Below are 27,928 nucleotides of genomic sequence, written 5' to 3' on the forward strand. Positions count from 1 at the left end.
TCTCCTCAAGGTATTAAACCAGTGTCAGGGTTGGCCTGAAGAAATACAAATACTACCAGAATGGTATGGACGCATAGAGGGAGAAGGAGACAGAAGGAAGGAAGGATGAACAGTCAACACACCTGCTTTATATTTTTTTTTTGGGGGGGGGGGGACTCTGACTGAGCCTGAGGGGGTGTGACTATGAGGGGTGTGACTATCCCTTGGCTAATAGCAGCCGTTTTATTTATTCACATTCTACAACAATAATGATGACATTAACTCTAACTCTGTGGAGCTGCCCCTGCCACTCGCCATTTGCCATTAGCTAGCTCCCCGACATCTTCTCTTGGAAGATGTTTTACTTCCGCTCGTCATTTTACCGCCATTATTTAGACGCTAATTTGTTTGTCAAGTTAAATGTAAATCCTCCATCCTCCTTTCCCATTGCCAGATATTTTATTGTTTAACTATTAAGTATGAAATTATGGATGCGAAAAAAAGATATATACTATATATATATATATATATATATATAAAAAATGATTTAAAAAAAAACAAATCTGTGTGAATGAAGATTACCGTTGAAGATTTCGACGGACACTTTTTCCTGTCCTTTTGTTGTTGTTTTTTCTTTTCTACCTGTGTGATTATGTTTTTGTTTTTCTCTTGTGTAATATTGAGAGGGCGGGGCTAGACCTAGTGGGCGGGGGTTAGGCGGGATCTCAGGGTCCAATCATATCATGTCTTTTATTTGCTGTTTCATTGAGATTCACCGTTGTGTCTGTTTTTAAACCTTTTTTTATGCGTTCTGTCCCTACAGATCAGCCTGTAGTTTGTCATAACTTTCTTCTTAGAATTACTGGATGGTAACTGGTTCTTCTTACCTGTCACTCAAAGCCACAGTGAAACCATCTCATTGGCTGCTTCTTTCTCAGCTTCCAGTGGCTCACATGGCGCCAGTGTTGAAGTAATGAAACGTATTTCAAGCTAGTGAGAGCTAACCTTTTCATTTTGTCTTTTCCTTTTAACAAGAATGACTTATACTTTATTAGAAGCATGGCAGGTTTTTCAGATCATTACAAGGAGTATACTGTATATTTAGATATTTATATTGAAATTTAAGATTTTTCTATCTTTTTCTCTCCTGCGCCATCTAATATCATCACTTTTGGGAAGAAAAAAACCCAACATATGTTATAAAGATAAGCAATTTAAATGTTCTAATGATAATTGTAATAAATGTACTTAAACCCTCACTTTGAATACTGTGACAAGAAATATTTACAGAGATACCAAATGAGCAGCAAGTTGCTGCCTGGCCGGTACTTAAACAGATATCTTCAATCATGTCCTCATTGAAAAGTATGGTGCTGTTAAGATTTACTGTACTTAACCATACACACCACAACTCTTTGGTACTCACAGATCTCTGTGGGTTCTGTTTAAAAAAAAAATTAAAAAAATCAAATTTATTTATTTTTTATCCAAGAAGCACATTTACCTTCCTTGCAAATGCATGTGTGTTTGCCTGTTAAGGGATTTTTCACCTTTTTGTAAAGATCTCCAAACTTGGCGTGCTATCCCTGATATATTTCATTTTCACCTTCCCTACCTGGAAGGCTTAGATTCTCGCGGTATAATGAGCTGCACAGTCGTCATCCTCAGCAGCTCATCCCCAGCTGAGCTGACGGAGGACGTTTAGAAAATCCTGACAGTCATTTCACCTGACAGCCAAGTGCACCCCGGTGCTATACCATCTCTGCACCTGAACCAATCAGATTCTCTGCTGACCTGCTGGGAGACGCTGCCAGCTCTACTCTCCAGGAGAGATCAAATGCTTGAACATACAAACGGCAGCTCAATATCCAGCTCTGAAAATTGACTGTACCTTTTTAAAGAAATAAATTTGATCATTTTCCAGATTAAATAGCACAAAAACTTTGTTTACCAGTTGAATTAATACATTGGCAAATTCAGAATGCAAATATGCATACATTCATGCAATTGTTGTGTGACATTATGAGTAATATTACATAATATACGATACCAACCAAAGTCTGTCTAAGGAATATTTTGACATTTAGCTGTTTTTCCCCCCTGCTTCCGGTCTTTATGCTAAGCTAAGCTAACCTGCGGCCATCCCCAGCTACATATTTACTGACGGACATGAGAGTGTGATCGATCTTCTCATGCAAGTCTCGAAAAGAAAGTCAAAAAAAGCGGCATTTCCCGAAATGTCAAACTATTCCTTTTAAATTTGGTAAAAGCAAATTAAAGTCTAAATAAATTGAAACTTTAAAGGTGCATAGGAACCTCTCATAAACCTAGTCTAGTGTATGCCCATGATGACGTGTGTGTGTCTAAATGTCTTTCTGTGATGGTACACATCCTTTTTTTGTAGGCCATGGTTGCTTCATTAACAGCTGCCTCAGGATCCTAGCCTGTGAGTTGGGGGGGAGAAACCATTTTTTGTTTTGTCAGCCGTAAACTGATCAACAGACGGGTGGACGGGGAAGGACACCAGCATCATATATGTATATACATACTATATACAGATATGACAACCTTTTAAAAGTATAGGAAGGTAAAAGACGAATCCACTCCTGTATTTATTGTTGTAAATCCTCATACAGTGCAAACTGGCAAAATTCTCAAAGATGTTTTAAATTGTCTAATAAAGGAAAGAAAAAAAAAATCTGTTTAAATATTGCAAGTGATAATGATAGAAGATGAGCAATAACTTAAATTCTGTAATCTTAATGAATAAAGATGTGAAATTGTAACCACCTTGTGTGCGTCTCCTTGATTTGACTCCTTTTCAACGCACCCACTTATGTAGGTGTTTGATGTGTGTTGTTCCGATCTGTTTTCATAGTGTATAGATTTCTGAGTAGTTGTGTTAATGTGTGTTGGGGGAAGGGGAGCCCATGTGTGCAGCTGCTGAGGTCTGTCAGAGCCACAGTGATCTCATGTGAGCCTCCGTGATCAGACAGGGACGTCTCTGACATCAACAGCTGGCTGCGATCCTTTATTTATTCTTGACACACAAATCAGCACCACAGGATTAAATGGATAGTTTGACACATAATAGAAGAAGATATCATTTGCAACAATCCAAACTATAATTCAAAGATTGACTCTGCACTGATTCTCCCTGTGTTTCTGTTTCTTAGCCAATAAAAGCTCAACATTTAAAACAACATTTAACACAAACCTATTTTGATATTTAAATCAAAGTATTTTCAGTTTGTGAAAGGATGATTTCCTCGTTCAAAGCAAGATCCAATTTAAATACTCGGTAGATTTTTAAACACTGCATTTTAAGGGAATATTTCTTTCTCATTAAAAAAAAAAGAATTCCTTCAAAAGCTTCATTACACCAATAATACACAAGCTCAATGTCCTCATGTGAGCCTGTGAAAAATAATTGTACAATGTCAAGGAGCTATCTTAAGTCTGAGGTAAAAACCCTGATGATGTCACCAGGGTTATTTCAGCTTGGGCTTGACTTAATTATAACAGAAAGCCTGCGTCAGAAACTGGGGGGGGCATGAAGTTCAAAAGCTGTAGGCATTATGGTAATGATATCTTGGCCTCTGTTGCTTTGATTTTGACCACAACCAACTTTTTGAAAGTGTACTACTAAATCTCTGGAATACTCCTTTGAAGTTAATATTTCATCTATGAAATACAACTATTTCCTTCCTTATTGATTGTGTTGGTTTACACTTCTGAATTATTATACAAAGTGTGGATTCATAGCTTTGTCAGACTTCTAGAGTCGGACAAAGAGAGTCTAAATGGATTCAACCAGCAGTGAATCATTTTTAATTTAATTGTATTTAATCATGAACTTGTCCCCGGCTGTCCTGCCATGTGGTCACGTTCTGCCGGTAGTTAAGTGCAATCCAATCATGTCATCTTAAGTGTTTTTCACAGTAAGGGATTGTGTGTGTTGGTAGGTAGTTTGGAGTAATTTTGGAGTGTTTGGCAACCTCCACACCAACCCCCACCTCCACATATCAATAATTCACTTGCTCCTATGAACGGAGGGTGACAGGAGGTGAAGTGGGGGTGGTGGGTGTGGGCCACAGAAATTAGGAGGCAGACACATAAACTGATCTGGACCCCTGACAATACTTTGTATCACTATCCATTGTATTACCAAGGAGAACATCTTGTTATTGGTAATTTAGTTTGACAGCTACTGGGAAACATCCATTTTGGTGGTTATTATTTTTCTACCGCATCTGGAGCCAACTGTGCTGCCCAAGACAAAAAACACTAACTATTGTGGTCTTAACTGGTCAAAGGTGAGTTAAGACCACAATATGACTTTTTGACACCAGTTTTAGCAACTAAAAATTAGTATGCTATAGAAAAGGGCTACTTGGTAGAAAAACATCATGTAGGCTACAATTTGCAAGAGCTACAAAACATGTAAAAAAGCTAATTTACCCCTTTTTTTTCAGCAATAGCCATTCAATGTCTTTGCATTCTGTAATGAACTCTGTAGTTTTCACTGTTAATGGCGGAGTCCTCCATAAGTTGCCTTCACAAATAAAAGGGATTTACAGGAAACAATGCATATAGGCATTGTTTAACCAGTGTTTGTAATTTTAACATTTACAGACCTTGACTGCACCTCCAGTAAAGGTTCTTATTTTGATATGAGGTGTATTAGTTCTTCAGCATCTCTAACCACCATCTCGCTGCATTAGTGCACTGACCCTGTGTATGGTAACCACCTCATTTGACTTGTATTGTGGGCAGCTGATGCTCCTCTCTGCTGTTGATTCTCTAACCCCGCCCGCTCGGGGCGCATAGGGACATCGAACCAAACAGGCAGGAGGAGGAGGAGATCCTCAACTTGGGCTGAGGAGCCGGTGCTGCTCCCGGTGCGGTGCAGTCACACGCAGCTCTCCACCGGACCGGTATGCGCTACCCGCGGAGGAGGAAGTAAGCTGCAACGACCGAGAAAGATGCAGGCGGAGGACATGGAGGTACCTATCATTAATAATCTTAACGATAACGGCGACAGACAGAGGCCGAAAGGGAAAGATGTGTTCAAGGTTCAGCAGAAGGAGTCGGAGGTAAATTAGAGATGCGTTTGTGTACAGTCGGCTGCTACCGCTTATGGTAGCCTATATGGAGCGCACTAGAGGTGTGTGTGTGTGTGTGTGTGTGTGTGTGTGTGTGTGTGTGTGTGTGTGTGTGTGTGTGTGTGTGTGTGTGTGTGTGTGTGTGTGTGTGTGTGTGTGTGTGTGTGTGTGTGTGTGTGTGTGTGTGTGTGTGTGTGTGTGTGTGTGTGTGTGTGTGTGTGTGTGTGTGTGTTGCTGGGGAGCTTTCAGACCAGCTGAATGTCCTTTCCATGCGGTGAGTCCATGTCTTGGCTGGCAGGCAGACAGACACCGAGGTGTTATTTTGGCAACCGGCTCCTATAAATAACCCAGCAGTAATCCTACAGTGGTGCCCAACGTGGAGAATGAAGGTTGTGAAATGTGACTGCTCCTGTCAGGACCACACCACCACTACCAAACATTGGTATGAATGTTTATTCTCTTGTGGTAATTATCCCATGAATTAAAATGTCCTTATCCTTCATAGTTGACATTGGCTTGTGTCCTTCCGTTTATTGCTTTGTTGACTAAAATCAAATACATTTTGAAAATCTACTTTAAAGTCATTCATCAAGTAGCCTACTAATAGTAAACATGTGCAGGTTAAGGCTTCACAAAGGCAAATAGTTATCAGTTCATATCATTATAAATGGGTTTGCTGTCAAGTAAAGTAAGTGACCAACTTAAGACTTGACTTCTGGTAATGTGATGGACATTATATTTTTAAGAGGATTATTTCTTTCTTTAAAAACAGTTACTATACTTGAATTTAGTGCAGCAACTAATCTTTAAATAATTTTCTCGATTCATCAATTAATCATTTTATCCTTGACATTACGGAAAATTGTGAAAAATGTCCATTACCTCATAGCCCAAAGTGACTTATTGCTCATTTTATCAGACCAGCAGTCCAAACATAAAAGATCCAATTTAATATCATATATGGTAAAGAAAAGCAGCAAATCCTCACATTTGAGAAGCTTGGACCATCATATGTTTGCCATGTTGCTTAAAAAAAACTGAATACAATTAATAAAAATGCTAGCTTGAATGAAAATAATTGTGAGCTGCAACCTGACAAGATTTCCTTTCATCCAATCATAGAGGCTGAGACACACCAGTTTACCAACAGATTTGATATGATTTTAAGAGTGTTTGGAGCCACCTTCTGAAATATGGTATAGACCAGTAAATCTACTCTGCTTCTCTCAACATGAAAGCAGCATGCCTCATGTTCAGTCTGACGATGCCTCCTTTTAGTGCTATGCAGCTATAATTCATTCCCTCATGAAAACATTAGAAAAAGATGTTTTTCTTTTCTGGGTTGCTCAGAAGTTAAGCAATCAAAGCTGTCTTCCAGGCCAAAAATCCACTCACCCCTGACATGCGTTTGTTTGAGAATGAGCAGATTGAATGGTTTTGAGGGAATTGGAGCATATTCATCTCACAGCCGTTGGATTCTGGGACGGGGGGGTTGGTGATGGTGTGGGGGGGTGAATTACATGGACGTTAAAAGCACTTCACGTCAATGTTGTGTTGATGCTGATGTTCCCTGGCCGCTGCACTGGAACTGGGCTCCTGTGTCTCTGTTCAGTTATCCTCAAATCTGATTCATTCATGTATGTAAACTGTCCGTCATTTGTGCTGGGTAGATCAGTCGTCTCTTCTCTATGTGGCATATGTTGGTAGGAGTGGGGGTGGCCTGCCTTGACATTGTGCCCAGTGTTTGCACACTGATGTGGCGCAGAGAGTGTGGGAGAACAGAAGAGGTGCCAGTTTGGAGTGAGGATGGCTCGTTCTCAGCTGGTGGCTGAGAGGAGAGACTGGAGAGACATTCCAGAAAATGGGGAGAGAGACAGGGTTTTCCTGTGTTGATGCTTGCGGGAATTAAAGAAACCTCCTGAGTTGGGTTTGAAAAGAGCGGTCACTTCGGTTTCAGGAACAAGTGTAGACCCTCTGCGCTGCGTGTCCCTGGGTGACACCAGATGGCTGGTGGATGAGGCTGCTTGTTTCTATTGATCAACTAACGTAATAGTAATTGATGACAGTGATAACCGTGTTATCATGTTTAAGTCAATGTTTAAGTAAAAAATTGGTTGTTTCAAATGTGAGAATTTGCTGCTTTTCAATGTTTCATTTAGTTGCAAATTGAATATCTTTTGGGTTGTGATCTGTTGCACAATTTCAAGACGTCAACTCTGACAAATTGTGATGGGGAATTTTTCCAATTGTCTGACACATAAAAGAATAAATGGATAATCAATTCATCCAAAAACAGGATTACTTTTAGAACTAGAAGGGCACCTGGAGATCACAGACCTCCTCCAAGGCCATGCTCGATTACGCAATGTTAACGAAAGTGAAAAATAATTAGTGTATCCCTCCGTGGTTCGGATCCGCTCCAAAAGGTATTGCCTTGGCCCGTGCTACACCCTTCCACCAAGTTTCATGAAAATCAGGCCAGTAGTTTTTCCGTTGTCCTGCTGACAGACAAAGAAACAAACCAAACTGAAAACCTCCATGGCGGAGGCAATAATATGAAGTTAAAGGGTCAAGCAATTCAGTTGAGCTATCATAACTATTAGTTTGTAGTATAGGTCAAGCTTAAAAAAAAAAGCTAGATCCTACATTTCCCATAATGCAACCATTAGCTTCTTTTCATTAGACCCTCCCAGTCTGCTAAATGCCCATGTCCTTCAAACTCCACACACCCAGTTTGTAATAGACTCTGTTATAGATTTTAAGTCGAAGTCGAGGTAACCCTAATGCCATCACCAGGGTTATTTCGTCACGCTGAAAATGTCGTCATTGTTTGTTATTTTGTTTAGGTTGAAGATGAATGAAAAATAATGGTATTATGGATAAGAGCTGTGTGCAATGTGTGCAAGTTTGATGGTCTGTTGGTTGGACAAAACAAGACATATGAAGCCGTCCCCTTGGGCTCTGGGAAATTGTGATGGCCATTTTTCACAAATTGCCCAATTACCATTTAATAGACTGAACAAAGAAATTAATCAAAAAAATCAACACATTAGTCAATAATGAAAATAATTGCTGGTCTCAGCCCTATTTGTCAACAGACTGAGCCATCAGACATCGGGATGAATGGGAGGGATTGTGCAGTGGCAGCAGTGGATGAATATTGGTGTTGGAATAGCTGCCTGCAGCACAGATTAAATCACACAACTAAGGCTGTAATTGCTATTGTATACAGGATCTGATGTTGTTTTCCATGTAAAGGCACAGTGGCAGTTGATAAAAGTTAATTATAATGCACTAAATGGACAAATGATGTCGAATGGATGAATAATAAGCAGTTTCACTGTATACAAGCCATAAACAACATAACATAAGTGTGATATGTATGTGTAGTGTAGTAAGCTGAAGGGCTGAATTTGCTTTAACTGCAAGACCACCCTATACTTCTATCTTCTAAATGCACTGGAATTTTAAAGGTATAGAAATAGTGTACAAAAACAAAATATTTCAAGTTGAATGCCTCCAAAATAAAATGCCACTTGATTTTAAGATTGTAAAAGTGAGACAGCACCTGGTCACAAACACCCACTGTCTTCCTTCACTCGCACTCAAGAGTTGTGGGTAATTTTGGTGAATCATCTGCGCTCCCAAGTGGTTCTCATTTCCTGGTTTACAAATGCAACAATGACGTTGAATCTAATTGCTTTGGCTCGCCGTCATAAACAAACTGCCTGCTGACGTCCTGTATATTTCAGTTCATGCTGACTTGGTTGCAGCAGGTATTTATAGGAGATAGTTACATGACAGCACGCTAGGATAGCTGACTCAGAGCACATCCTTGTTTACAGTCCTGGCCCTGGGGCACTTTTCACAGGGTTAAACACATCTAACACTCGTAGCTTGGAGCCTTCCACTGCTGCGAGGAGGAATCTTTTTATTATTACCCTCGTTAACATAAAATTAATCTTTAATAGTCACTGTAGGGCAATTACTCATCCTCTATCTACCCAAAAGACAAAGAGATAAAAACCAAGAATTTTCAAGTTACTAGGCTAATGCTCTTACTTCTGTTATGCTTCTATTTGTCCCAGGTGTTAATCATAAGCAGGATACACTGCCAAGGTTCTTCATATCATGATATGCTTCTCTATTTTGGAGGGAAGAATTCCTTTCACAATGTTGAGAGCGTGTGTGTGTGTGTGTGTGTGTGTGTGTGTGTGTGTGTGTGTGTGTGTGTGTGTGTGTGTGTGTGTGTGTGTGTGTGTGTGTGTGTGTGTGTGTGTGTTTGTTTTAATAGTTGATACACAAGGTTGTAGGAAACATTTGTGTGAGTGTGTTCCTAGAGACTTAATGTGTGCAGTGTGTCTCGTGCTAATCACAGGGTGAGGCTAAAGTCAGAGTCAAGAGAGACCCTCGACCGCATACAGGAGCTAATCTGCTCTGAAATAATAATAACATGTTGAATCCTGCGCCCTCTCTTTCCTCACTCCTTCCTTGCTGCAGTTTATTGCTCTACCCGAGTATCTGGATCATTGTTATGGAGAGCGTACTTCAACTGTTCAATCAGCCTGATCAGGCAGTAGCCATGTGTGCCAATAGAGAGCATCTGTAATTGCGAGATCTGAGAAAAAAAGTCATGTAAATGACTAATCAACACTGCCGGAGATATTCAGCAGCCAATCAAAACTGTGAACGAGCTTGAAGAGTGTGCGTGGGCGCTTGTTGGAGTTGTGGTTGTGGTACAAGTGGAGTACAGGTTAGTTGTAGGTGTTGCTAAATGGGAATAGCCTGCGGTATTATGTGGGTGTCAGGACATCTGTGATTTAGCTGAGATCAGTGTCATACTATAATGTATATATGCTAATGTGTGTTTTGTTCTTCACAGAGCTCCATGGAGTCACCCAACCTGGAGTTTGAGTACGGAGACACAGACACACTGACTGCTGAGCTTTCAGGTAAGACTGGCCTGTTACTAAACACCAGACTTCTCTTCAAAATATTTGTATGAAGCTTGCACCCCATTTGCTTCTTTCATACAGTAGTTGCTGCATTCAATGTGCTAACCCTTTATTAAAATGATAACATTTGATCTGGTTAAATAAATGTATGTAGTCTTAGATAAGTATTCGTGATTCTGCTACCATGTATGCTACATATTGTTTACTAAAATCTGGTTTTCCCATGATGGTTATATGTCGGTCCACCACTTTGGTCCAGACTGAAATAGCTTGACACCTATTGGATGGATTGCCATGGAATTTTGTACAAATATCCATGGTACCTAGAGGGTGAATGTGTATGACTTTGATGGTCTAGTGCCACCATCAGGTCAAAATATGTCCAATATTTTACTTTATGACCAAAGACTAATGACATCAGGATAGCAAATGTTCTCAAAGCACAGCTGTGTTTGCATACAGTCTCACAAAGCAAAAACTGACATTTGTAAAACCTGTTTGTGATGTACCTCCATGCATAGTCTGGCCTGGTTACTTGCTTGAAGCTGTCCCTTTTGCGCGTTCCGTTGCTTTTATCCAATTTCCTTTTTTATGTCAGACTTATACAGTTAAAAGTATGCATGGTTGATACAACATTTCTTTCACAGAATTCCTGCAGTAATACCTCTGTTTCTACTTAGCATACAAACTACAATGTGCTATTGATTGGAAAATATAATGCTGCATCTGCGTTCCTCAGGTTTTCTTCAGCTGTTTTATGTTACAGTGTTATTCATAACAACAAGACAATAAGCTGACACAATGCTGAAGGCACAGAACAAAATATTCTTTGTTTTCCAGATATAGGACGCATTGTATGACTAATGTTATGCGTATTCATAAGAATTATGAGTATACATTCAGAACTACCGAATTGATCCAGCATCTGTGTATCTGGTAACAGCTCATGCGTGACTTGGAGCTTGAATTATAAATGGCCCAAAGATGCATAAATGCAACAATGCTGATAGATGTTTCTGATTGTACTTTAGTTGGTACAATAGTTTATTTCAAGTGTGTAATTTTAGATTCCTCTTCAGCATCAACCATTTCTTCTCAGAGCCAGGTGATGTGCTGAGAGAAAAGTTGAATAACGACATTGATGTCAAGTCAGAATGATTGTGCTCCTGGTAGATGGCAGGCAGCAGCTGAGTGTTAGTCCCATTGGCAGGCAGACAGACAGACAGACAGACAGAGCAGCTTTCTGGCGACAGCTCCTCGGGGTCGAGGAGTGACGACTGCTCTCAGAACAGGAGGAAAAGCATGGCAACGTGACGAATCATTGGACTGTGCATGAAACAATTGAGATCACCACTAAGGAGACAGCAGCTGGTCGGTTTTGTTTTTGTAGAGTAGCGCAGTTTACCTGTCTTCTGTTTCTATTCGCTTTACGGCTGTTACTGACCATTTGTTTCATTATTGATTGTGTTGATTTTTTTTGTTTGATTGTAACACGTCCAAAAATTGTACAAACAAACAAACGAGAGAAGTAGCAAATCCTCTCATTGGAGAAGCTGTGACCAGAGAATGATTAGAGTTTTTGCATGAAATGTGATTTAAGTGATTAGCAAAATAGTTGCTGATTAATTTTCTGATTTCTGATTGATCGTTTCAGCTCTAATTCTATTGTATTCTGTCCACAGAGCTCTACAGTTACACAGAGGAGCCAGAGTTTGCCCTGAACAGAGACTACTTTGAGGAGGACTTCAGGAGCCATGGTTTGTTCCCCTCGCTAGTCATGTTTCCATTTACCTATTTTGATGCACATATTTGACTGTACTGACCTGAACACGTTCAAAACACACCTCTTCAGATTAGCTTTCCACTTACAATAGTCTTACATTTCTCACCTGATAGGATAGATATAAATAAAATTTATTATTATTATTATTATTATTATTATTATTAGAAAAGCTGGATTTGATTTGTCAAAAAAGAGATGATTTGCTATGGAAACACCTCTGCCGAATATACTCTGAGATAGACAACATTTAAATCACAGGACTGATCAGCTGTTTCTGCTGTAGGCGTCTTCCCAGATATTTTCATAATGTGTCTTTGTCTCCATTAAACATGGCCAAGACTCACGGACATGAAAGAACAATTAAAACTTGCTCAATTGAACCAATTTCCTGAAGATCTCTATCCATTTTTCTCTCGTATATGGGTTAGATGGCCAAGGTTTCCGGTTAGCTACCTCTACTTCTTCTACTCTGATTTATGGCGAATTACAGCCATGCGTAGCCAACTTCTGACCAAACTACGCTGAAGCCTAGTTTATTCGCTCAAAACCAGTTAATGAAAACGCAACTAGTTCGCATTTCTTTTTTTGCGAGCCTAAAAGCCGCTTGGCAATTGAATGGAAACTACTGTTACTGGCTCATGTGAAGAGAGAGTAAAAACTGAGCTGTCCGTTTGTTTTAGACACAAAATGGTGTTACTCACACACTGATATGGCACAGCAAAGTAGGCTCTTGGCAAACCCACTGAAGTCTACAGCCAGTAGTGTTGCTTATCACAGAGACCTTGATGGCTCCTCCAACAGTGTGACTGCTTTTGTCTGACAGAAAAGGACGGAGTCCTTTTGTGTGGCTTTGAATGCTACTGTTGGCTCCAGTTTAGTGCTTGATAACAGGGTCCATATATGAGATGGTGAAGGTCAAAAAATGTGTGTTGAAGGGAATTGCAAGAGAATTGAATAAAAAGATAAAGTAAAGGGTGTATGCACATCTCAGCATTCATAGTTGGTTGGCGCCATGACATTTGGACTTCAGCTTGCATTTCTATCGTTTTTCGATTGAAGTTTTCGTATTTTACGCATTTGACATTGCAACTGTGATCATGAATCCATTTCACCGCTCCAGTGAATTTCTCAACTTCATACTAAAAGCTGTAGGGAAATATGTTAAACTCAGTTCAGCTCAGGTTTCTCACCTCTGACGTGCAACACAAGCCAGCGTTGCTCTTCAGTGTGCTGCTGTGGGTTTTTTTTCAAAGCTGTGTGAAACAAGGGTGACCAGGCACATCAAAGCTCTGCTTTTTTAAGCTGTTCAAAGAGTGAATATCCCCACAGACACACATCGGAGGGCCCATCCTAACCATGTGATTAATATTTGGTTACCAAGAACAAAGCAGCCTTTTCTACATGAGTTACTGTCTCACAAGAGATTATGCTGATGTGCAATGTTTCTTTACCAGAAATTTTGAATCATGCGGCCTTGTCTTTCATTCTAAAAAAAAAAAAAAAAAATAATTCAGTTCAATTTGTTGTAATTTTACACTAAATGGTCCAATCTGGTGCAACGGAGGCAGGTTTTTGAAGTAATAATATTGTTGTAACATACCACAAATATGATTATAAGCAAGAAGCCATAAAGGCCTCAAGTCACTGTGGCATCTTTCTATTTGGTCTAGAAAAAGAACGTGACAAGCTTCATCCTCTTCATCTGTCACTTCGTCTCCAAGATGAACGGTAATGAATAGCAGGATTAGAGGAGAGCTTTTCTGACTGCTGTTTTACAGAGATAGAGCACAGACCTGCCTCTTTGCATTACGGTCTTTTCATTTGCGTGTATTTGTGTGTTCAGCGAGCACTGTATGTTAGTTGTCAAAGGGTGGTTCTCCTCTTTGACTTGTACTCTTTGTGTTTGTGTGTGTGTGTGTGTATATGTCAGGAACACTGACAGTGTGGCAGACAGTGTGCTCATCAATGTTCTCCGCAACTACCCAGAAATTCCCAATCAGTCACTCACCTAAATCTCTGTGATTATCACGACATGTTTAATTTAAGCTCTTAACTGGAGAAAAGAGTTTTTGTTTTTTTTAGGGACAGTGCAGAAATTTGAAAGCATTTTTGTTTTCCTGACTTGAGTAGACAGAGCAAGTCGGAGTATCTTAAATAATAGAAGCACTGAGCTCCACAGATCATGATGACGTTACGTTGCCTAATGCCTATTACTGTCCGCATAATCAAATATACAGTCTAACAATAGAAGACTTGCACTGTTAAAAAAAGGTTCAAATCCTTGTCAGCGAAGGCATGCATTTATTTAAATGCTGTATTTTTTTGTAAAAGTAGCAGACTTTTTTTGTACATATAGACCTACTGTATGCACTTGTGGTTTCTCCTCATGACACCACTGACTCTGTTAATTACTGCTCTGTACTGTATGCTTCAACACTCACTAGCTTTCAGCTATTTCCAGAGCTGATGCAGTGGGCCTGAACATAATGTTAAAACCTAATGACAGACACATCAAAGCAGCAGTCAGTCTTTATATTTGCACACACACTTTACAACATGATCACTGTAAATATCAAGATCAAGGTAACAGCTTTGACTAAAATGATATGCATTCCCCAGATTTCCAGAACAATCGGAGTTAAAATATTCTAAGTGTGAGACATGGGGAAGAAAGAGAAAGAGACATGCAGAAAGTAAAGAATGAGGGATATTCATACGGTTGAAGTGATGCAGGACTAGTTAAATTATTGTTTAGTTTTTCAAATTGGGTTACACACTACAGAGAGTAAACTCGTTGTCTTTATGCATTGAAGTGTTGCTTAAAATAACATTACACAACATGATGCACTATGGCTTACATAATGTATTAAAGCGATAACGGTGACTGAAAAGATAATGAGTATGATAACTACAGTAAGCTGATGGTATGATAATAGTAAGCTAATGGTATTATAACTACAGTAAGTTAACAAGTATGGTAACTAGAGTATTATACCAAAGAGTATGATAATACAGTAAGCTAACGGTATAACTATAGTTACCACAGAGTATGATAATACAGTAAGCTAAATGGTATGATGATAACTATAGCAACCACAGAGTATGATAATACATAGGCTAACAGTATGATAACTATAGTAACCAAAGAGTATGATAATACAGTAAGCTAACGGTACGATAACTATAGTAACACAATGATAATCCATTAAGCCAACAGTGTGATAATTACAGTAAGCTAACAAGTATGATACTAAGTAAGATCGCAAGTGAGAATTGACTGACAAAGAGAAAATCTACATATGGTCAAACTGGCCCTATATTGCAGAAGTTTATGTTCTTTTGTATTCTTGTCATATAGTCAATTAACTGCATCATACACAACAAAAATATTATTGCAGTGAGGATACATCCCAGAATAACAATTTTTAGGTGTGTACTAGTGGACAAGTGGTCAAAGCGGGACTGTGTAGCTAACCTTTGAGAGAAATAATAGCACATTCCTCCTTTTACAAATGAATTTTGAATGAAAGCAATAAAACACATTTGAAAAAATGCCAAACAAATACACACTGTGGACACATATTATAGTAGCCTACACGGAATTGTCTAAGGCTGAGGAAAAATATACTGAAATAAGTGCTTCTTAAAATAACCTTGCTCACTGTGTTGTTGTGTCCGTCCTGCAGCTCGAGGCAGGAGGTGGATCGAGCTGACGCTGGAGGAGCAGAGGACGTATGTGATGAGGCTGCTGGATGCGCTGGAGGTGACGGACCGAGACAAGAGGCTGAAGGTGGCCAGGGCCATCCTCTACTTGGCTCAGGGTGCGCAGGCCTAATACAGTACAACCAGCAATAGGCCTTTTACACAGCAGGCATTTTGTCTTGTCAAAGTTGGAAAAGCACAGGTGTTACTAATATAACTTACTTTGGCTCTGTTCTATCCCAGTGTCCCAGGAAGCCATGACATTGTGACAATGATGGAATTCAGCCATCATTCATTTTAAGCTTTTTCTACGTCCAAATGTCTTTAGTGAAAAAGGTCCATGCACCATGCTGTAGCAGTTCATTTGTGGCTACAAACTCCTACACTTATTGCTGTTAACTTTGTACTTTAACCGAAATTAGCTTGTCAAAGTCATCAACTTTAAATACTTCTTAAGAAGGTGTGCTTTGAACAAGCTTATAGGGTTATGCTTTGCACATGATAGTAGGTAGTTCTTGCTCCTAATGCACTTGCCAGCGCACCAAACTTCACATATAGTATAATGTATGATTTATACAGTGCCAAACACCTGTTTTGTGAGAGATAGAATATAATTTATATTATTTAAAAGCATTCAGTTAGTAAATCACCTGAAAACCCAGAAATAAAATGCAAACATATTGGAAAAATGGCACACAAAACAATCTAACGACACCCCTCTTGTGTACTGTTTTTTTCCCCACACCTTTTGCCCCAGGAGTGTTTGATGAGTGTGACACAGAGGTGGATGTTCTCCACTGGTCCAGACACAATGTCTACCTGCTCTACGACATGGGCATTTTCACGGCACTGCTGGAGCTGCTTAGCATGGAGATAGAGTAAGTAGGACACACTGAATATGCTGGGGATTATATGAGTCAATAAAAAACGTTTCACTACTTCAACAGGCAAAATAAAATGCCATCCAAACCACCAGCTACAATGTCTTTGACCTTGGATTTGCTTGATACGACTACAGACTTGCTGCTGCTTATGTATTTACAATAGAGGGTAGAAAGAGACCTAAAAGGCAAGCACGCCAGATAAATAGACAAGGCAGACCTTGGCCTTCAAAAAGATGCAAAACAGTTCATATAATTTTTTTAAATGTATTTCCCCCTAGGGCGAAGGCCTGCGGCAATAAAGGAAGGGAGGACGTTTACAGGGTAAAAGTGCCCTTATGTTTTATTTTTTTTAGATAAAACGGGCAGGTACACTGAACTGCAGGCTGCAGAGTGTGCTAAACCCTGTGGGCACCAGCAGCCCTTGTCCATGATGAGAATCCATGAGGTCATAATGACATTGTTTAGAATGTTGAGAAACTATAAATACTGGGACCCCAGTTTGGTTCATACACACATTTCACCTAGACGGCAGTTTGGTTCAGAGACGTATTTGACTGTGACAATGGAAGATGCACAGAGCGAGAGAAAACAGAAACTGAGGAGAAAAAACACTGACTTCCAGCTGGAAGACATGAAAATCCTGTCCAGGGAGGTTAAACCTCCAATGAATTTCTACCTCAGTTCACTGGAAGAACATATTAAGATGTGAACTAATCTGCTCAATGCTGGAGAAAGATCTGAGGCACGACTTGTCCATTACCAAGATCACATTTATCAGATGAAGGGAGAGAAAGAGGCTCTTTAAAATGAATTGGAGGCAAAGAAGTTGGAGCTCTCCAAAGAAAGGAAGATACTAGCAGTGGGTAAACCAACGTATAGGTGGAGTTGGAGAGCAATCTGGATATTGAGAGGGCACGAGCTTAAAAATCTGCTGAAACGTTTTAACATACTCTCATAAGTTAGAGCGCGGTAAGAGTTGAACCATGGTTTCACAGTGGAGTCTTCCCTATTAAACACAATATTATATATTGTTATAATTGTATATTATTATATAGTATTATATTGTAATATACACTGGCTTCAGAAAGTATTCAGACCCCTTCACTTTAAATGGATAAAATGTGTGTGTGTGTGTGTCCGTCCGTCCGTCCGTCCGTCCGTGTCCATAATTCACACTGCATGTCAGGACAAAAACTAAGCCATGAAGTCCAAACAACTCTCTGTAGACCTAGAACTAGAGGCATAGATCAGGGCAAGTCAATCATTGTGAAATGGAAAAAGTTTGAAACCACCAGCACTCTTCCTAGCGTGAGTAACAAGGCAAGAAGAGCCTTGGTCAGGGAGGTGGGCAAGAACCCAAGTGACATGTTTGGAGCTCTGGTCCCTCAGCACATCCACTTTTTCCATCCCAAGGTTTATGGGGATAGAAAAACACAGAAAGGCGTAAAGAGAGGGGGAGACTGAAATGCAGGAATACAGTAAACACATCGCCTGTGATCCGCACTTCAAACCTTCGGTTGAGGACACGGTGCGTCAGCAGCTCCTTCAAGTCAGCTTTGTTGCTGCTGCTGTCAGCCTCAGTTGGGATCCAACGCTTCTTAGTTGTTACATAAGCTGCTCTGAGGCATCACGGCACAGTCTGGCCTATCAACCTGCTGCACAGCAAAGCAGTGTAAGCAAGCCAACGAAGCAAACGCACACACGGTGCTGGTAATAAAAAAAGCATGAAAAAGGCACCACATTAAAACTTACAATCTGGATGTTTAAAAACTTCAGATCATTATGTCCTTATCATCACTGATTGTGTGTATGCACAGACTTGCTCTTCTTTTTTTAATAAACCCAAATGATGCAAGTATTTACTTGTGTGTGCAGTAACAACCAGGCATGCAGCAGTGCAGTGAGGAAGCCTGCCATCTCTCTTGCAGACAGCACAGAGCTCAGGTAAGTAATACCACCACATGACTCACAGCCTGCTCCACATTCCTCTCACTTCACATAAGAAAGAAAGAAAGGCAATAAGTAGAAAAATATCTTCCAATTCTTCAATTTTATGTCTCCTGTCTTGCTCTTTTTCTCAAAATGTCCCAGTTCATCTCAATATTTCTAATGCTTACCTTTCTGTCATCTGGCCACAACCACACGTTTACACGCACAAACCTCATCTGCAACATTTAATTATATTATTTGTCATACACACACACACCCACGAATATAGTAAAACAAGCACACACACACACACACACACTCTCTCTCTTATGTTTACACATTAACAGAGCTCCGTCTGTGCATTCACCAGTTGAACACAAATAATTACAGGCTTGAGGAGAAGATTTGCACCTAATTGCTGCTACAAAATTGAAAACCATTGAAGTTATTTCAAACTGAGAGGTTTTGTTTGGTGAACAAAGCGTTTAATGCGTTAATGCACTGCCTGACTTACATCTGGTTATTGTAAATGGATAGTGCATTATCCTGGCAGAGACTACAAAGTATTTCCTCATACTAAAATACTACTCCTTGCACTGACTTTTCATTGTTACATCATTTCCTCCATCATATTATCGTCTCTTGTACTTGTAGACCTGGCTCATTATTATTGTTTTAGGCACAAGTTAAATGCCACACACACACACACACACACATGTATATGGTCAAGCTGAGAATTGTCTTTCTTTTTCTTGCAGAGTGCTACTGAGCATCATGTACCTGTTGGTGGAGACCATTAGAGTTCAAACGGAGGACGACAGACCTGAATGGAGAGCAGCAAGAGAAGCCTTCAAGAATGAGCTAGGTGTGTGTGTGTGTGTGTGTGTGTGTGACTGAGGCTGCCTTTGGGAGCATATTTCAGGCTAAAGACCAGTCAATTGGGGATAGCTTGTCCAATTAATGTTAGTATATGTAATGTCCCTAAAAGTGACCTAAGTAACCCTTTGCAAAGGTGCGCCACATTTTTTCCCACAAGCCATTGAACATTAAAGCATGTAAACATGTTCTATTAGAAACCCAGAATGCAAGTATGAACCCGAAAATATATCAATATATCCAATCCAAAAACACTGACTTTGACTTTTGACGCATCAGGTTCACCTCTGTACAATGGAGAGCCCTTTGCCCTGCTCCTCTTCACCATGGTGACCAAATTCTGCAGCATGAATGCCCCACACTTCCCCATGAAGAAAGTACTCCTGCTGCTCTGGAAGACAATACTTGTTCGTAAATTATAACCACTGAAACAGTGACACACAATGCACATAAATTGTCTTGCATCTGTGTGTGTGTTCATTTGTTAGTGTGTTCACTACAGCTTGTGAATCACTGTGTTTCTATCTCCATCCTCATCTTCCAGTTCACATTGGGGGGTTTCGAGGAGCTCCAGGAGATGAAGGTGCGGGGTCGGGAGCGTTTGAACCTGCCCCCGCTGCCGGAGGACAGCATCAAGGTGGTCAGGGCCATGAGAGCAGCTTCGCCCCCGGCCTCTGCCATGGAGCTCATTGAACAACAGCAGCAGCCGAAGAGAGGCCGCCGCAGCCGCAGGGTACAGACGCCTCCACCTCACACGCATGCGCCACACACATTCAGAGCTTATCAATACTGTTTAATACTTTACAGTCACACATTATATTTTACCCCCTATGTGAGTGCATACAAGTGACATATTCACTTCAAATACACATACTCATTGAACTTCAACATATGACTGCAACATTTTAATATGCATTCATTGAAAACTACATGTAATCAAAAAACATGAAGTGCACGTGTCAAAGATTTACTACACAGTATTTTTGTAGCCAAAAGACAATCATATGTGAAACAGTGTTGCAGAAGGCAAAAGTGTGTTTGGTACCTTTTAACTCTACAGTGTAACTGAAGTGTATTACTAACATTACAACATACTGACATTATAAGTGCTTCCTAAGACTAGTTTTTCCATTATTTGCCTTTTTATTGTTGAACAGCATGTCTGTTTCTAGTAAAGTAATCCTATAGACTTCCTTCTGTAACCCGCCCTCTAACTATTTTCTGGGTCAGGTTTTCCAAAAGTTCTTTAGTGCCAACATCACTGGTTCTCTGTTGTAAGTCAGCGATGCCAGGGATGATATTGGTGCTAGGACAGCTTTGTTTTCAGTAGAGCTTTGACTGGACAGGCTCTCTCTCTCTAATTGCCCTCTGGTTTTTCATTGCCCCTCTTCCTTGTGTTCCCACAGAGTGCCTTTGTTGATAGCTTGGAAGGAGACAGTCCCTTTCCCAAGAAGCAGGTCTTTACCCACAAATTCCCTCTTTTCCTTCTGCATTTTCTCTCTGCATTGAGCTGGACTTTTTGCACTCCTCTCCCACATCCCCGCCACCTTCTTTTCTCTCTCTTCTTTCTGCCCTGCTTTCTTTTCCTTTTTCTTCTCCTACTGTCAAATAAACATTCAATGATAAAGGGATGCACCAAAACATGCACCAAATTGTCAAAAATGTTATCCTTTTCACACACTGAAAAAAAAAGTATTTCTACTGTATACATCAAGCATGTTGTCTAGACACTCCAAACTACTGGACACCATTTTTTGTGTTTTATGAAGAAAAAAAATCATTAGAAACCCAAAATGCTCATAGTTTTGGGAAAACGTTTTGGGGTGTTTTGCTGAGAGTTAGATGATACCACTTTTGTGTCTGAATTCTGGCAACGCCACGGTGAAAACAGACATGAGACTGGTATCGATCTTCTCATCTAACTCGTTCAAAAAGAAAGCGATAACCGCATTTCCCAAAATGTCCAACTATTCCTTTAATTTTATCGCTGCCACCTGCATATTTCTTTCGGTATTTTTTTACCTTTCCTTTTGTCTCTCCTGTTTTTCAATTCCCTTTACTCTGCTTATCCTCTTTTCAGTCTTCTCTTTTAATTACACATCCATACAAAACTACATCCTCCACTCCCCTTGACACTTTTATCCTTCTTGTGCCTTTATTTTTCTTCCTCCTGTTTTCCTCCTCTTCCTTTCTTTTCCTCGTTATATTTCCTCTCTTTTTCTTGCTTTTTTTTCCGTCCTCCTGCTCCTCATCTTTCTCCCTGTCCTCCCACACTCCTTTCTCCCCTCCTTCCCATGCTTGTTCCAACATTTTCATTCTCATTCTCCTTCCTCACCATCCATGAACACCTCATTCTGTCCCTACTTTCTTCTACTACTCACCCTATTTCTATCTCCTTCTCCTCCTCTCCTCTTCATTCTCCTCCTCCACTGTGGCCTGCTCAGTAGGGGGCGGTGGGGGGTGGGTTTAAAGACAGGGCTGACTTGCTGGCTGTTGTCATTGGCACTGGAGCGGTCACTATCCACTAAAGTAAAGTCACTGCTGTAGTAGCATCTCCCCTGTAGTTTTCATCACATTGCTACCAGGTTTGGCCGCAAAACTCACCTTGCACTGTAGATTCTGGACTAGGGGCCAATGTCCTTAAAATGCATTCATTGAGGAGGTGAATTGAGATGGTCACGAACATACTTTCTCCTCTGTAGGTGTTTGTATTTGGGTTTCAGTTGACCTCTCTCTTACATGGATGGCATTAAAAGCGGTTGTCCCCTAACCCCGATAGTAAAACACTACAGTAGCTTTACCTACCACATAGCAGAGAATGGCTTCCCCATAGAGAATGGCTCACAACACGGTTTCACCCTTTCCTCTCTCCCTCCCTCCTCCCCACCATACACTCAAATACGCCTCACTTAGTCCAGCATTAGTACTACCGCTGGCGCACCATACATCGACTGCACTGGCTCAATTAATGTCCAGAACGCTGACTCATGCCTGATGCTTGCACTATTGCCACAGTCATTCATCGGAGAAATGGTTTTGAACTGTGACACCGTGTCTGAGTGTGTGTGCGTGAATGTGTGTTTCACACTTAAATGGGTTTGTTTGTAGATAAGGGCTCAATATAAAGTCTTAGCCTTATTGGGCCTTGCTTGCATTTTTCCTTTTGTCTTTTGAAGTGCAGATGTGTGGTAAGTTAAATCCGAAATGTTGCTTGCAGTTGCTGTGGTTACCTTTTGGATAGAGCCAGGCTAGCTTTTTATGCCTGTAGCTTCATATTTAACCGACAAATGTGCGAGTGGTATCTATTTTTTGTTTTTATCTCACTCACTGCAAGAAAGAGAATAAGCATGTTTCCCAAAATGTTATCTTTTAAAAAAAAAAGATAATATCGTTTCCTTTTTAAGTGTGTACCAGTCCTTTAGGATACATTCACACTGCTTAATTTTGATCTATTCCCTACATGGGAATTAAATGCTATTATTTATTAGCCTGCTCACATCTGATATATCAGAAATAACTGTCAGCAGCTTTCTGTAATACTTTTTCTCCAAGAAACTCACCTGGGTCGCCCCCTTAAGACGGTTTACACTGAGGTTGTATTGATACAAATTTGATATTGTTCTTATCCAACAATATATGAAAGTGAATTCGGTGTGTTTTTTCTATTTGCATTATAAAAACACATCCCGGTTACCTAGCTGAGGGAATACAAATCATGTGTTCTACTTAGACAGCTGCAGTCTGAATGTTGCCTACTGTGTCTGTGTACTTTACATTATTCCTGAGGATGTCAACAAAATAAATGGGAATAATGCAAACACCAGGGAATTGGCCATAACTCCAAATGAAATCAGTCTCTTTTTAATTTGACCTCTTCAAAATAAAGGACATGATTTTTTATTTTTTTTATATACTGTATCAGGAAAGTGAACTTTAACCCCTTAGGTAGGTTTTAGGCAAGTTGTTGTTTGACAGAATCACACAGTATATATTTGGTATCAGCTTGTCCCAACTCTTAATTGAAGCTATATGATGTTTACAGTGAGTGAAACATTTAAACTTGTGTTTTATCTTGATGTCTTGTGCGTCATCACACAATACCTGAAATTGTGTGGCATATTTTTGGAGACTTTGAGATCTGAGCCACTAGAATTTAAAATAAAGTGGGTTTGGTTTGAACAATGTTTGGCTGCACAGCATTTTAAAAATGACTCCTCACTGTTTGTTTATAGGTCATTTTACTCTTTATGTAAGCAGTCCTCCCAGTGCAGTTGACACTCTCTCTCTCTCTCTCTCTCTCTCTCTCTCTCTCTCTCTCTCTCTCTCTCTCTCTCTCTCTCTCTCTCTCTCTCTCTCTCTCTCTCTCTCAGCCCCTGGTCAAGCAGGACAGCCTGGACACGTACAACGAGCGGGACCCCTTCAAGAACGACGACGCCCGGGACGAGGAGGAGGACCCCGAGGACACAGACAGCGGCATTGAGGGCGAGGTGGACCCCTTGGACCGCGATGTCATCATCCAGCCCCCGCCTCCGCCGCCTCCCCTCAGACCCCCCACAGAAAGGGTCAACTTCCCCAAGGGCCTTCCCTGGGCCCCTAAAGTCAGGTTAATTGCACAGTTTTCATTTCTGCACTTAAGAGTCTGAAATAAACACCCACTGACTGTAAAATACTTGTCAAAAGTATTTTGACTTTTTACAGCGTTAACAATTTAAGGTGCAGTTATATGCCTCCTCATGAAAAAAGTGCTTTAAAGTGCCCTCTTACAGCCTTGAGGATAAATGACACTGATTTATAGCCAGAATGTGATTTGCCGGGGGGGGGGGATGTGTTGGATTTCCCCCTTTCTGGTCTACATATCCCTGCCTCTGCTGAATTATTTTTATCCCGGAGGGGACTAAATGTATTCCCCCCCCTCAAAGTGATCAATGCCACTTCACCAATAGACCATATATCATATAGCCTAGAAGTATTTTAAACTAAGTAAAGCGCTGTAACGTGAAGACATAGTGCCATAGAACGATACAATCCCGCGCCAGTTGCTGGTTCTATTTAGCCGCTACAGAGCTCCGGGACGCCGGCTACCTGCGGCAGTTGTAGAGCCGCACCTTTTTAGGGGCCATGGAAGTAAATTTCAGCCAGTAAAAGTGAGCGTAATGCGGCAATGACAGTTAAGTTTAGGCACCAAAACGACTAGTTAAGTTTAGGTAAAAGATCGTGGTTAAAACACTCCCGAGGAACGAACAAGAGTTTTCTGGGTGAAAGTATTTTGTTTCCGCCACGAAGCGATCTCCGCTCTCCGGCTTGAAAGCGCTGCGTTTTATGTTGACACCACGTTGTGCTATCTCATTTTAAAATTATTTTCAATTGAATATTGGAGTTTATAAATAAGTGTTTTGGCATGGCTGGTGGAGTGGCACTATATCCATGGTATTGAAAGGGGGATTTAATTCTTGCTTGTTTTGTCTTGTTGTGCATGATCACAAAACACCCCCCCTCTTTTTCACAAATGGCACCCTTATTATATCCATACACAATCCTACAAGCCAGAAAGGAAGTGTTAACACAGATCCTGCACACAAAATTGTGTTATAGACTGCTGAAGTGAGACCTTTCTATGAAAAATAATACATTTTACTGTAGCTGCAAAAATGATCCATCCTGGATTGTTTTTATTAGTTTAAAAGCAATAGCTCTTGATCCACTGAACAAAACGTTTAAATGATGGTTGGCCTCTTGCCATTTTGACCACTGTAAAGTAGAGAAAACTTCCCACCCAAAGCCAGGACTTAACACCATTTGGCTTGCAGCTGGTGTCAGTTTCCCACCCTGACTCTGTGCCATTTGAGAAGTTAAAACAAAATTAGAATATCCTCTCACAAGTTTTCTCTCCTCGCTGTCATCCAGCAATATGCTCTCCATCTGTCTATTCCTGACATGAGTGTCTGGTGTCTTAGCATGGAATCAGAGGGCTGCATCATTCAGGGATGATTAAGTGCTGATCAGTAGGAGGCTGACAGTGACTGATGAGATTTGACGAAGATAATGCAGTGTGTTTGTGTGGGTTTGCACACACATATGAGTGCTCCATTACAAAATGGCTGTTTAGTTGCTCGTTTACATGACGAACTGTGGCAGCAGGTGTTCTCAAGTGTGTGTGTGTGTGTGTGTGTGTGTGTGTGTGTGTGTGTGTGTAGGGAGAAAGACATCGAGCACTTCCTTGAGACCAGTAGAAACAAGTTCATCGGTTTTACTCTGGGGAAGTAGGTATTTCATTTGAGACAATAAAATATCTTTTAAAGTTTTGTCTTCCTTTTTAGTCCGGTGTAACTGTGTATTGTTTTGTAGTGACACAGATACCCTGGTGGGCTTGCCCAGACCCATCCATGAGAGCGTCAAGACTCTTAAACAGGTGAGCAGCAAAACTTCTTCTTTTTTTCTCCTTTGCCTTTGCTCATTATGGCCGGAGTGTTTCTAAATCAATACTCTCTTTCTGCTCAATCCCTTGACATTTACATCCCACTTAAAAATCAATACCTCCTGAGAAACGTAGTTACACAGAGGAATACCCCTCTGGGTGTCAGTTAGCAATGCTAATTAACACGTCTTCTAACACCTTAACATTGATTTATGTATGTACACACTATCGTGTTGTGACTGTTGAAATATGCTTTCTTTATTTATTTTATTTTGTGGAAATGTGTGTGTGTGTGTGTGTGTGTGTGTGTGTGTGTGTGTGTGTGTGTGTGTGTGTGTGTGTGTGTGTGTGTGTGTGTGTGTGTGTGTGTGTGTGTGTGTGTGTGTGTGTGTGTGTGTGTGTGTGTGTGTGTGTGTGGACAGACATTGGACCGGAAGCTGTGGCTATAATTTCTTTTTGATTGGTGTCATGTAATTCCGTGTGTGATGGGCCCCTTAGTGGCATGACACATAAATGAAATGTCATTCATTCATTAATATAAACTAAATTAATTGAAGAGTGTTACAAGAAGTATTCATTATTATTTTAATGTGTGTGTGATATTGTTGTGGTTTTCATGTCTTTTCCAGCACAAATATGTTTCCATTGCTGAAGTCCAGATCAAAAAGGAGGACGATCTGCAGCAGTGTCCGATGACTCTGGTCAGTAATGTCACCGTGAAATTACTGTGCTATAATTTTCCCAATCATGACACTGCAACTCTGTAAATCTATTTTTGTTATAGCCACAAGGATAGATGAACTGAATATTTAATGTGGTGACTATTTAATCAAGGCTGTGTAATTGTTTCCTGAAATGTGATTATTTTTGTGGATATGGATTTATACTGCTACCGTTTGTGTGCATGATTTACTGTGTTATGTTGTATAGGGCGAGGAGGAGGTGGAGGAGACACCAACAGAGATGCTGTACCTGGGCATGCTTCCTAACCTCTCCCAGTACGTGGTGAGTGGCTCATAATGTATGTTTTTTTTTTTTTTATCGTCACTCACCACCATCATCACCATCACTTTGTTGTTCAGTTGGTACAGTATCTCCCAAAAAGGGAACATGAATTATTAATATTGAGGAGTATTTTGGGGGAGAAGGGGATTATCAAAAACCTCTTTGCAGTGATGCACATATATTGTAGCTAGACAATTATGTGAACACAGTCATTATCAAGCATTCTTAGCAGATCATTCTAAAAACAGTTTTACCTGTTACACAACAAAATATAGATCTTGAACAGGACCTGGTTCTAATATTCAGCATTGTTCCCTGTGTCAGATTGCCCTCCTGAAGCTGCTGCTGGCTGCAGCTCCAACCTCCAAAGCCAAAACTGACTCCATTAACATCTTGGCTGATGTTCTGCCTGAGGAGATGCCGTAAGTACAGGGGACAGGGGACAAGGAAGACACATCTAGATCAGACAGCTGAAGGTTAAAGATGGATGTTGTTCAATTTCGCCATTATTTATGGCTGCTGTTTGTCAGGCAGCAAACTCCTGCAATTTACAGATAATCAGGCTAATTTTCTATTTCGTCTTTCTTTTATATCTACAATGAAAGTTACCTTTTTCCCTCAATTTTGGGCTGATGGAATTTGATTGAATAAGCACTGAAACGTTTCCTTGTTGTTCTTTTACTGAGACAAAGCTGTATTGTTGTTGTTATTATTAGAGACCTGAAGGCCGTACTGTGTGTGTGTGTGTGTGTGTGTGTGTGTGTGTGTGTGTGTGTGTGTGTGTGTGTGTGTCCTCCAGTATCACAGTCCTTCAGAGCATGAAGCTGGGAATTGACGTGAACCGCCACAAGGAAATCATCGTCAAGGCCATCTCTGCTCTGCTGCTGTTGCTGCTCAAACACTTCAAACTCAACCATATTTATCAGGTCACACACACACACACACACACCTCCAGTCCTCCTTCCTTACAGGCACCTCACATTACCATTGTTCTCTCCTTTAACATTATTCTTCTCTTTCTCCATCTCGCCTTCCCCCAGCACACACATACACTAGTATCCATGCACCTCCCCCTATGCTACCTTCACCACCCTCCACCTGATTACCTTGTCAGCAAGCCATTACTTTCATCCTCCTCTCCACCCCCACCTTTGGACCTCTATCTCCTCTATTTTCAGTTGCTGGGAAGGGACATTCCTTCAGACTCTTTTAATGGCTGTTCTGTAGAGTTATAGTGGTAACGCCCTCTGCTGCTAAAAAACAAGATTACACATAAAAGGCAGAATGCAGCCGCA

General features: G+C 40.6%; 2 protein-coding genes across 4 annotated transcripts in view; both read left to right on the forward strand.

Moving 5' to 3' along the window:
• Positions 1-2,765, forward strand: part of ahcyl2b (adenosylhomocysteinase like 2b) — a 44,407-nt gene extending 41,642 nt beyond the window's left edge. Inside the window, exon 17 of the mRNA XM_078281332.1 lies at positions 11-2,765. Within this exon, the coding sequence (XP_078137458.1) occupies positions 11-17 (7 nt within the window). The 3' untranslated portion in view covers positions 18-2,765. The remainder of the gene's footprint in view (positions 1-10) is intronic.
• Positions 2,766-4,851: 2,086 nt separating this feature from the next.
• The window catches only part of strip2 (striatin interacting protein 2), a 30,144-nt gene continuing 7,067 nt past the window's right edge, over positions 4,852-27,928 (forward strand). Inside the window, exons 1-17 of one of the 3 annotated variants that reach the window (XM_078242837.1) lie at positions 4,852-5,075; positions 9,967-10,036; positions 11,722-11,796; positions 15,509-15,643; positions 16,282-16,402; positions 18,284-18,352; positions 19,096-19,202; positions 19,493-19,620; positions 19,758-19,946; positions 20,620-20,670; positions 23,584-23,816; positions 25,408-25,473; positions 25,559-25,622; positions 26,258-26,329; positions 26,559-26,633; positions 26,958-27,055; positions 27,433-27,559. In XM_078242837.1, coding sequence (XP_078098963.1) covers positions 4,965-5,075; positions 9,967-10,036; positions 11,722-11,796; positions 15,509-15,643; positions 16,282-16,402; positions 18,284-18,352; positions 19,096-19,202; positions 19,493-19,620; positions 19,758-19,946; positions 20,620-20,670; positions 23,584-23,816; positions 25,408-25,473; positions 25,559-25,622; positions 26,258-26,329; positions 26,559-26,633; positions 26,958-27,055; positions 27,433-27,559 — 1,791 coding nt within the window. In that variant the 5' untranslated portion in view covers positions 4,852-4,964. The remainder of the gene's footprint in view (positions 5,076-9,966; positions 10,037-11,721; positions 11,797-15,508; positions 15,644-16,281; positions 16,403-18,283; positions 18,353-19,095; positions 19,203-19,492; positions 19,621-19,757; positions 19,947-20,619; positions 20,671-23,583; positions 23,817-25,407; positions 25,474-25,558; positions 25,623-26,257; positions 26,330-26,558; positions 26,634-26,957; positions 27,056-27,432; positions 27,560-27,928) is intronic. The other 2 variants (XM_078242838.1, XM_078242839.1) reach the window with 2 other exon arrangements.

This window comes from Sander vitreus, chromosome 23, assembly GCF_031162955.1.
Source record: "Sander vitreus isolate 19-12246 chromosome 23, sanVit1, whole genome shotgun sequence".
Taxonomy (NCBI): Eukaryota; Metazoa; Chordata; class Actinopteri; order Perciformes; family Percidae; genus Sander; species Sander vitreus.